Source organism: Ruditapes philippinarum, unplaced genomic scaffold (assembly GCF_026571515.1).
Source record: "Ruditapes philippinarum isolate M1 unplaced genomic scaffold, ASM2657151v2 ctg2291_1_1_1_1, whole genome shotgun sequence".
NCBI lineage: Eukaryota > Metazoa > Mollusca > Bivalvia > Venerida > Veneridae > Ruditapes > Ruditapes philippinarum.
Genome location: NW_026859584.1, coordinates 128,899 through 140,997, shown reverse-complemented (window position 1 = coordinate 140,997; position 12,099 = coordinate 128,899). Strand labels below are relative to the sequence as shown.

At 32.5% G+C, this 12,099-nt stretch overlaps 2 protein-coding genes across 3 annotated transcripts; one reads left to right on the top strand and one right to left on the bottom strand.

The window, feature by feature from the left end:
• Positions 1-292: 292 nt before the first annotated feature.
• Positions 293-4,734, bottom strand: LOC132757159 (kelch-like protein 41). 2 transcript variants are annotated; one of them, XM_060748353.1, is made up of 3 exons: positions 4,518-4,734; positions 3,125-3,291; positions 293-2,816 (listed from the first exon to the last, which is right to left on the bottom strand). In XM_060748353.1, the coding sequence occupies exons 1-3, from the start codon at positions 4,524-4,526 to the stop codon at positions 1,157-1,159; spliced, it is 1,836 nt and encodes a 611-aa protein (XP_060604336.1). In that variant the 5' UTR covers positions 4,527-4,734; the 3' UTR covers positions 293-1,156. The 2 variants fall into 2 exon arrangements, with proteins under 2 accessions (XP_060604336.1, XP_060604337.1); XM_060748354.1 differs by lacking the exon at positions 4,518-4,734 and adding an exon at positions 3,900-4,299.
• Positions 4,735-8,366: 3,632 nt separating this feature from the next.
• LOC132757171 (acetylcholine receptor subunit alpha-like) lies at positions 8,367-9,632 on the top strand. Its single transcript, XM_060748377.1, has one exon. It carries the CDS (start codon positions 8,367-8,369, stop codon positions 9,630-9,632), a length of 1,266 nt encoding a protein of 421 aa, XP_060604360.1.
• Positions 9,633-12,099: the final 2,467 nt, after the last annotated feature.

The following is a 12,099-nucleotide window of genomic DNA, read 5'->3' as shown; positions in this document are numbered from 1 at the left end:
TTAAACTCCGAGAATAATTCCGATTTTAAAGGGACTACTCTGAGGGTTTTTGACATGACAAGACTTGGAATAATTTCTCGAGATCAATGTTCAATTTGATGTAGATCTAGACTTATAATAACTTGTGTGTAATATATCAGGTCATTAACTCACTTCACTTTTTCCATAATTATTATTCTAACTGCAACAAAAGAACTCAAATTGAAAAGCGTTGCAGTGCTTTTTCACTAACATCGGGATTATAATAGAACAAATACGATTTTCAATTTATTTCTGAATATATTCCTTAACTATTTTTACATATCTTTCTAACAAATACGATTTTCAATTTATTTCTGAATATATTTATTAACTATTTTTGCATATCTTTCTGTTTTTTAAAGTTTCTAAACTGATCTTTGTAAAAAATACAATTTTTTATGTTTTTTTACCTTTAAACTAGATTGTTTTTTTAAAGAAAAAGAAGAAAAGGTGAAGATAATATTGATACCTTTCAGATACCGATCTTAAAATATGATGGAAATTCAAATATTAATTGACAACAAGTATTGATCTGAACTTCACATGCTGCTGAAATGACACCAATTAAATAACACTATATTGACAAATCACTCACAGACTAAGAATGAATTTATTGACACCAATTAAATAACACTATATTGACAAATCACTCACAGACTAAGAATGAATTTATTTGCAATATTTACAGGTAATTGTCGGGAGAATTATGAGTAGATGTATCAATTTATGACCCTGTAAGTTGTCATTATTATGCAGATTTTTTTTACACAGTTATGTTTTAAATAAATCACAAATTCGATCACATTTGTAAATTCTAACATAGATGATGCCTTTTATAAGTTTTTGTTTTTAGACAAAGGCTATTACAACTATATCGTTGTTTACTTTGTAGGCTTACATTTTTCAATAAAATTATGTTTAAACTAATTCTAACATGGCGGAAACTATGAGTTCACACAGCTGTCAAATAGATATCAGTAAAATATCACGGCAAAAACTTCATTTAAAGTTAAATTTTTGCACTACACTTGTTTTTGCATTTGATGATTTATTCTATTTTTATTAATTTCATTTCATTACAATTTTAGTAAATTTTATGGCCAATAATTGTTCTTATAACAAGCTACATGTAGTTCTATGGTGAACTTACATATTCGCTTTCGTCGAGATATTTCGTGTTTAACACACAACATGCGATAGATTGTGTATTTGAGTATTGTACAAGTTTCACAACTTTCGACCATTTATTCTTCTCTATATCATATTTGTACAAATCACGTGATTCTACCAGACGACTGCGACGTCCACTCAATCCAAGATGGCGTACACCCCCGCACACGTAAATAATTCCGTCGTGTGACCCTGCTGAAGTTATTTTCCTTTCTTCAGGGAAGTTTTCCCCATATGTCCATTTGTTCATACTTGGATCATAAATTGCTGTAGTAAGAATATTTTCATGCATAGTAATGCCGCCAACAAGGTAAATGCGTGATTTATAAGGAAAAGCACATAATTGTGCGCGCGGCTTATTCATTTGCGTTGACACAAGCGTCCAAAAGTCCTTTTGAATATCATACCTTAAAACTGTATCTAAATAATCTTCATCCTCGTCTCTGCCACCAAAAACTAAAATAGCACCATCAACGACAGCAGAAGCATGGTTGTAAATGCCTATAGGTACCGATGAAAGACTATTCCAGATATCATTCTCGACGTCATAGAATTCTACTGAATCTAATGGTGGACCTCTTGGATACTTAGACTTTCCACCAATTACAAACACCGTATTATCTAGCACGGCTGCCGAGAGACAACACCGAGGTTTACTCATGTCAGTTTTACGTTCCCAACATACGACTTTAGAATCATATTTATATACCTCACTGAGTGCTTGTCCTGCATCTTCAAAATGGTGATCGTCATAAAATATTCCACCAATAAAATACAGGCTATTATCGGCTGTTGTAACCAGTTGGTAAAAGTCAATCTTGTACTTAAAGTCAAAAGTTGGATGGGGTTTGATACCAATATAATTCTTAAGAGTAATGGGATCAAATGCAGTTAATGAACGTCCATTTTTATCGACAGTACCACCGGAGAAAATTATCATATTTCTATTAAACATTCCATGGCGAGGTTTTGCGTTGATCCCAAAGTAATCTTGTTTGGTTTGAGATGACACACTTGAATCAGTTAGGTTGAATTTTCTGAACTTCGATAAAATGTCCGCACACACTGGGTCATTCACAATAAAATTTTCTTGTTCAATGTTTGTTTTGAAATACTCGTCACTTACTAGCGGTAATCTTACATGTTTAAACAAACGTGGGAAAAGGCAAAAGCGAGAGTCTTTCCGATCTCTCCATTTCTTTATTGCATCGAAAATTATTTCTTCATGTTCCACTGAGATGTCGTCACTTGCAATAAGTTCCTCAAAATCGTCAATTTCCAACTCAAAAAGATTTTCATCTGGGAAAATATCCGAAAATTTATCAAGGATAAATTTCTTAGTATGTTGTTTTAATTTCGAGCAGGCAAAATGAGATGCAAATGTAAACATTTCAACACAGTTTTCTTTGCAGACCTCCCGCATCATGTAATTCGCACAACATTCAATTAAATATGTCAGCTCTAACATGGTGGCTGTCATTAAAAAATCTTGAACGTTTTCATTGTTTAATGTTATATTACCACTGTATATATATGTAACCACAGGGTTAAGGATGTGTGATGGTATGTTGTGTATCTCTATGATGTCTGCTTCTCTCTCTATTACTGGATTTATAAACATCGCTCTGAAAACAAACAAGTAACAACATGTATTTACAGCAACAATATTGAGGAGGAATGCTGTGCACAAGAATGATAACTCTTCCCTATACAATTTTTGAGTTATTGCCCTTTGTTCTTTTTTATAATATGTGATGTCAAAATGAACGTATCTTGTAGTACAGGAACAATAGGTTTTGAATAAGATAAAAGCTGTTTTACTTATAAGAAAGAAAAATACTTAGCAACTTTCTTTCCCTAAATATTTAAGCGGATTTATTCAATAGATTTCTGTGAAAATCAAAACTACACTTCGAGAAGTATTGTATAATACCTAAAGTATGGGCTTGCAGCTGCTAGAACGTTTCTATGGCAGTCAATTCTGACCTCACCGACCTGAAGTGTGACGTCAGTAAGGACTTGACCCTCAAACATCTTCTTTAAGTTCTCTAGCAGATAATCGCGGTAGTCATCCATTGTTTCCTCTTGTCTTCTTATTCCCTGAAAATATAAACGTTTGCCGGTATAAATTTATTTAATTTTGATATATGATTTTTGACAAATTAGTATACACTTTTCGAGTGTTTACACAGGTTATAAGTTAAGTGTTTCTGTCGTTTAATGATTCATATTATCACATACCTGTGCTGCTTTTGCGACGTCGTAAAAATGGTATTGCACGGCCGAGCATATATTTTTAAGTGACGTCATTTGCGTTAAACATAGTGTAAAGTTGCGCTAAATGTAAGCGTTACACTATAGGCGCGTCCATGAAAAAAGTGTTTCATTTTCTTAATTTGGATATGTGATAAATAGAATATTGTATTCGTGTAGCTTCATTACTAAATTTATTGAACTCGTTTTATAAAATTGTATTATGCTCGCTTGAGTAATATAATTTCATATTCAACTCGTTATTGAACAATACCCTCTATATCTATATAGCATGTTAAGTTTTGTTTCACCTTTTGTGCTACATTGTTTATCTACAGCTCTGTTTTAGATTTTTTTTCATCTTGGAGTGAAATTACTTATATTAAATTATTAAATGTTTATTTTAGTCCTAGTTAAATGAATGAATGCATCGAAAATATAATATTTCAGCTTACCTTGTAACTTGTAAGTTCTCAATCTTGATTAACTTCCATACTACTTTCCCTGTATATTAGTATTTGTTTCGAGGTATTAATATATAAATGTATAGGTGTTTACTATGCTAACCTCTCGTTGCCTTGGTTACCATAGACATATGTAACGTATATATGTAAAGATGTACAGGTACTATAACTGACGGTCTACCATTATTATATAGCATGTTTATGTGGTAGATGATTACGTACTGTGTTTCAGTGATATAATTTATTATCAGACACATTTTCTGTAATTATAGCTTGGATGCCATTTGATTAACATTATACATGTGTGTTGCTATATTATACATGTGTATGTTTACAAAACAATGTTTAAGCATTACATTTCTTGCACAATTACAATTCTTCAATATTTAAAGATCGATATTGATTTAAAATATGAAGAAAAGGTAATCGTGCAAAATTGTCGAGGCTTAGTCAAACTGAATGATACAAAAAGCTACATATAGAGAACATTTTGTGTCGCAGTGCCTGTTCTTGATATTGATGATATGTTAATTAATTAGAACAATGTTATTAACTAAAATAACTTTATAAATACTGAATAAAAGTTCAAAATAAACTAAGAAAACTTACCACAGTCATACTTATTCAGCGATCTTTTATTTCACGTCTATTTAATGTATACTCAGTCAGAGAGATAGTAACAATTATATAGGTGGAAATCCAATTTGTTTACCTTCATTCCCTGTAGTACAATAACTATTATTTACCCAAGTGGTCACATTGTATCCGTGTACGTAATGCATATTTAAGAGTGTTTAATTTACAATAAAAGTTTTCGCTTGTCATATCTTGTGTATATTCTGCCTAAGACGTGTTTTAACATGTAGCAGATGGCCGGTCATTTTAATAGGTCAACATTGAAATATGTGTTTCATAATTCTTTGACAAGCTTGTTAATCTTTTTGGTTAATAATGTGACCTTATTATGTACGTTTATTGTAAAAAATCCTTTACTTGACTCTAGTTAACCTGCTATTTTATAGGTGGATTAAGATTTGTTGTAAAATTTACTTTTCATAATTCCTTTGTAACTACATTTTATAACTTTTTCTGGACTGTATTAAATTGCAGAGTGATTATTAATTAATAAATAATTACACACAAAATTTGTGCAGAATTAACTTTTACTTGTACATTGTCGAAATAAAAGCAATTCAAGCTTCTCTTGTAAACATGATATGAAATTTATTATATCTAACTTTTAACTGATAATACATATATATGTACTATAATTTTCAAACTTGCCTTGTGACTGAAACTATCAGTACAGACTGTGTTAAGTTAAGGCCGTGTCTACACCTATTCAAGTTTCTTACATGTCACATTTAGATAAGCTAAATAAATGGCCCTTTCAAGATTTTTTCAGGTACAATTTTTACTGAAATGTCTCATTAAGATATCCCAGGGTTTATACCTATGTCTTTGTAAGACTATCATGTTTCTGTAAAACATGTGAAAAAAAGCGGGACAATGATGCAATTAACTAAAAGAATGGAGTAAATGAAATGCGTACATTCCTTTGAAAATTGAAAAAAATGTGACAAATTTTTTTTTGATGCAAATTCTTCATTTGATGAAAGTTATTCACTAACTGAACAAGATCATTTTAAATCCATTTTGACTCTACTTGAAAAAGAGCTCTTGTTATTTATTTTACAATGTATTTATTTTTTTTTTATTTATTTTTTTTTTGCTCTTCTTTGTATCAGCGTGTTGATTTGTTCCTTTGACCAAGACATTGTAAACATTTACTGAAATTCAAGGGGCATGTACACTGAATTTACAACAAAAAGTCAGAAAAAAAAAAAATAACAGCACTATCAAACCTGCGGGCACATGTTTTGTGTCAAACTGGTGTTATCAGTGTCTTGACAGCCAAAAACTTGTAGAAAAATAGAACCTGTTCTAATTTTCTTGCAAGAAATTATCTTCATGGATGTTACATAATTTCTCTTTAAAAAACATTCAAGTAGGGTGTCTACACTATCCAATACAAAAGAATATGATACTTGCATTCAAGACTTGGATAGGTGTAGACGGGCCCTTTAAAGACAAAAATTTGGTCGCTTCATAGATGTGATCTAGTGGGAAGAATATATATTACTGTTGTTGTAAAGAGGTAATTGCTCTACAGAGGGTCGCTTTACACGGGTTATATAATTAATAAAATAACAAACGCCTGACATTATACATCGTCAGTATACGGAATGCAGTAAGATTTCAATTTTGATTACATGGTTATCAAATTTGCTCGAGCAATAATCGATTCAAGGTAGATAACTCTTATGATACTGTTAAATTATTTTATAATTTTCCAAAGAGAAACAAATCTTCTGGGTATATTGAATACTTTCCAAAGAATATATAACTTATTTTATCTCAAGTTTATATCAATTTGTCGAATTGGTATATGAAGTTTTTATATAGATAACTATCAGAAGCGAAAGTAAAAATGTATTTAGAAAAGTTGCATTTATGCCGAAATTTGGCTACAATTTGGCCACTCTACGTCTATTTTGTCTTATTTCAACAAACAAATACATTGTTTATGATATTTTTTTTAAAGAAAAACAACTCTTTAAGTGTCTTATTTGAATAAACCCTGGTTTATTGATGCCAACACTATAAAGTGTTGAGAAATGAGTACCGCTGAAGCCGGTGCTAGGGGGCGTGGGGATGTTGCACTTATTCATTATCCCTCATGTACAGACTCAATCAAACCGAGTCTGCAATTCTTATGTTATTTTGTTGTGATTAAGCTTCCGAGGGATCACTTTGTTTCCAGAATTTTGTAATTCACAACAGCAGGTGTCAAGTGCCGTGTGGCAGCCGTAAAAAGTTGCCCCTTACTTCACTTCAGTGTTGTTATATTTTCTGGTCCTTCGGGATCATTGATGCCAACACTATAAAATGTTGAGAATTGAGTACCGCTCAAGCCGGTGCTAGGGGGTCTGAGGGATGTTGCACTTATTCATTATCCTTCATGTACAGACTCAATCAAACCGAGTCTGCAATTCTTAAGTTATTTTGTTGTGATTAATGCTTCCGAGGGATCACCTTTTTTTTCCAGAATTTGATATATTGTTTTTATGTTATTTTTTTATTTGACATGATGGGACTTGAAATATTTTTCGAGATTTATATACCATTTGATTTTGGTCTGGATTCAAAAACTTTTGTACAAAATTCCAGATCATTCGTTTACTCTGTTTTTCCCTATACTTATTATTGTAATTGTGGAAAATGACCCCAAAATGAAAAGGGTTTAAACGCTTTTAACTAAAATCAGGCTAAAATAGCACAAAAATACGATATTCAATGGACATCTCTACGATATTTTGTATACCTTTCCGTTTCAAATGCCGACGTTATTTTATACAAGATATTCGAATTTTATGTATTTTTTGCTTTTTGTGCCCGAGTGGAGTTCTTTAAGTTTAAACTAGAAACAATACCGATCCTTTGTATTATATCACACCAAGAACGATGACAATTTGAACAATGAAAATAATTGAAAACAATAATTCTCGGTTAATTTCACATGAATGATCAAATCAGTACATATTTCAATGTTAACTTAATGTAAGTTCTCCAATTTATAGTATCATATTCATGAAATCAAAAGTAAAATATACGTTTACAGCTTAGTATTTAGTATGGAGGCCAATCGTTGTCACTTTTTATTTTCGATCTGAGTTGAAAAGTTAGTTTTCTGACAGTAAACAGTCTTTATTTTGGGTATGTGATAAATAGAATATCACATTCGTGTAGGAACATTACTGAATTTATTGAACTCGTTGAATAAAAAAATGCTCTCTGAATAAAACAAATATAATGCTCGCCATTGAAACATGCGATTGTATTTTCATCTGAAGGAAGATCATTAACATGTAAAATATTGAATATATTCACTTGAAACTCCAAACATGTATTCAGGGTCATAACCAAAGTTCTCTATTGAAGAACATGGATCCATTTGAATGAGATCTTCCTCTTCATGGTTACTAACTTGTATCTGTTAAGTAAAACCGGGATATGAATTACCAAACGTCTGGCTAAGACTGGATTTTTGGCATTTTATATCCACCATATATGTTGAGATAAAAAGATTGTTACGTTCTTTATTATGTTACGAAATATCGATATGTTTTAAAAGACTAATTGCGTCTACATTCAAATACAATGTAGTTAATTTACGTTAAGGGTTATACATTTTAATTGGATTTTATATATGATTTCGTCTTTGAATATTTATTTATTACATACACGTTTAGCAAAATAAATATTGCTGATAATCAAAATCAATTTAATTCGTGTAATATCTTCCAGATATTCAAAACTCTTTAAAATTGAATTTAATTTCAAGTACATTAAAAACAGGAGTTATTTTAGGGGAAAGTGTTTAAAGTAAAAGACATGATGACAAATATAAACGTTGTTGGATATGTAGTCCTAATATTAGGAATGATGATGGGTACCATCCAAGGCGGGACTTATGAAGATGTATATAACCTTCGAACAACTTTACTGACGTCATATGATGCTGACATTCTTCCATTAGATGACCAGTCTGGTTCGTTAAACATTAATTTATCAATGATGGTATTTACGATGCCGGAAGTTAATCCAGTACAGGGCGCCATTACAATGGGTGTAATGGTGACCCAGGAATGGTACGACGAAAGATTAACCTGGACACCATCTGACCATAGCGGCACCATGATCATTTCAATGAAATCTGGGAATATTTGGACTCCGCCACTAACAGTGTCCAATCCAATCACGTTTACGCTCTTGGATTCGTCATGGATGCAGACGAAAATAATGTCTAGTGGTAAAGTAATGTACACTGTTGGCGGAATTATACAGTTTTCTTGTTCGTTTAATATGAAGTTTTGGCCTTTTGATAAGCATATTTGTACCTTAAATTTATTTCCCTATGGTTACATGGTGAACGAAGTGAGCTTTTCTGTACCGGGAACTGTGGTTGACACTAGTATCTATTCAGAAAACGGTGAATGGTTTCTGGATAAGGACTCGTTTAACTACGAACTAGGCACTGTCTTCGGCATGAATGAAATAGCGTACAGTTTTAAAATTGCACGATTGTCGGCATTTTATTTGCTTACTGTCATTTTACCTATCAACGGTATCGGAATGTTGACATGTTTGGTATTTCTTCTGCCTACTGAGTCAGGTGAACGGGTGGGCTACTCTATAACAATTATGTTATCCCTTGCCGTGTTTCTGACGGTAACTGCCGAGGAATTGCCGAAAAACTCCGAGCCTCTACCAATCATAACTGTGTATATTCTCTTTAACCTAGCAATCTGTATCATAGGGCTTCTTTTCGTCATTTTAAATTGGATACTCTTTAACAGGACTGAAAAAGATGATATGGCAGAAATTTACAAATCGACGGTAAGATTCACACGGAGGAAATGGTGTAAACGTAAAATTAGAGATGACCCACCGCGTAAAACTTCTGTGGTTAGAATAAATGTCAAAAGCAAGAAAAAATTCCCAGATTTCGGCGATGAGATAGCAGACGAAGATATTGGATGGAAAGATGTAAGTGAAGCGGTGGACAAAATAATGTTTGTCCTCTTCGTAGTTGTCACTTACATTCCATCTATCATTATTCTTATTTACACAGCAGCAGCTTCCGGTTACATTAAAGGTTAAATCCACCGAAGATTTATGACATGACGGGACTGGAAATATTTTTGCGATATTTCAGTGACGTCTTGCTTTTTTCTCTCTTTTTTTTTCGCTGTCAAGCTCAGCAGAAAAAGTTATATATTTCACAAGATTTACTTTTATAATGGTGACTGACCCACAACTGATAATTAAAAAGTTTTGGGTAAAATATAAAGACAACCTAAATCTATATAAAAATAAGACTGTCCCAACCATAACGCTTCCGTTACATATAAAATGTCTGAGGGGCACGTGGAATATTGATTATTTATATAAAATTAAACACAATTATAACAAAATATAAAGTTTGTGATTCGAGTTTTACCTATGCACTCTTCATTTACACTCGAATGATCTATTTGATGTAGGTCTAGACCAATATGTTTGTGCAATATTTCAGATCATTTTCTTACTCAGTTTTTTCTAGAATGATTATTCTAAATTGTGAAAATTAACCAAAACTGAGCTTAGAACAGCACAAAATATGTTTTTCAGTTAATTTTTAATTATTTCTTTATAACCTTTTACATATCTTTTTTGTTTTGAGTACCCTAGCTGATTCCTTTAAGAGGTTTCTTGCGGAAAGAAAGCTTTAAAACTTTGGAAAGGATAACACACAGTATATCAGCTTATTGGAATTATATTTGTATTTATCAGTCATCATTTTTTTCTATTTTGAAACGCTTGCACGTTTTTTTTTGTTTTTTTTTTTGTTTGTTTTTACATACAAAAATTGGCTAATCATTAATTTAAGAAAAAAACAAAAAACAACATAAATATATAGATGCTCTCGAGCTTTTTATATGAAACCACGATCGTAGTGTCAGGTCAGGTTATTCAAATCAGCTTATATACATGTTCGTGAAGTTGGCAGCCTAGCAGCCTAGCAGCCCAGCAGCCTGAAGTTGGCAGCCTAGCAGCCTGGCAGCCTAGCAGCCTAGCAGCCTAGAAGCCTAAAGAAAACTAAGAATAGTACAAACATGAAATCGTCGGATATGAATCGGAAGCACATACTAAGAACATTGCACGTCTTATTTCAGTATCGCGATCTTTATTTTTTTAAATATTGAACTTTGTTTTTTTTTTATTTTGACGCTTCGAAATTTGTGAAGTTAGCAGCCTAGCAGCCTGGCAGCCTAGCAGCCTAAAGAAAACTAAGGAAAATACAAACATGTAAACCGTCGGAAATGAGTCGGTAGCACATACTTAGACTATTCCACGTCTTTTTTCAGTATCGCGAACTTTATTTTTTTTCAATATTGAACTTTGTTTGTTTTTTGTTGTTGTTTTTTACACTTAGCAGCCTAGCAGCCTGGCAGCCTAGCAGCCTAGCAGCCTAGTAGCCTGGCAGCCTAGCAGCCTAAAGAAAACTTAGGACAATACAAACATGTAAAAGTCGGAAATGAGTCGGTAGCACATTCTTAGACTATTCTACGTCTTTTTTTAGTATTGCGAACTTTATTTTTTTTTAATATTGAACTTTGTTTTTTTTACTCTTCGAAATTTGTGAAGTTAGCAGTCTAGCAGCCTGGCAGCCTAGCAGCCTGGCAGCCTAGCAGCCTAGCAGCCTGACAGCCTAACAGCCTAAAGAAAACTTAGGATAGTACAATTATGATTACCGTCGGAAATGAATCGGTAGCACATTCTTTAGACTATTCTACGTCTTTTTTCAGTATCGCGAACTTTATTTTTTTTTTAATATTGAACTTTGTTTTTTTTTTACTCTTCGAAATTTGTGAAGTTAGCAGCCTAGCAGCCTGGCAGCCTAGTAGCCTAAACAGCCTAAAGAAAACAAAGGATAATACAAACATGAAAACCGTCGGAAATTAGTCGGTAGCACATACTTAGACTATTCCACGTCTTTTTTCAGTATCGCGGCTATTGATCAAATGGGTATTGTTCTTAAGTTCAGATAATCTTTATGTTCATTAATGTGTTCGTTTAAACATATGCATTGTATATCTCTTTACAAATCAACCGATTTATCTTTACAGACCTAAAATAAATATGCGTTGAACATCGTCAACTTCATTATAAACATATACATACAAAATAGCATATCATAAATAAGTCACATGACGTCGCTTATTGTCCATAGACAGCGACATTATTAGCCGCGAAAATGTTAAGATTAAGACTACATCCTACGTTATTCGAAAACATGTTTAATCCCGCAAATTTTGAAGCGTCAGAATGAAAAATAAAACAAAATTCAATATTTCAAAAAATAAAGATCGCGATACTGAAATAAAACGTGGAATGGTATAATTATGTGCTACCGACTCATTTCGTTTGTATTATCCTTAGTTTTCTTTAGGCTGCTAGGCTGCTAGGCTCCAGGCTGCCAGGATGCTCACTTCACAAATTTCGAAGAGTAAAAAAAAACAAAGTTCAATATTAAAGAAATTAAAGTTCGCGATACTGAAAAAAAGACGTGGAATAGTCTAAGTAT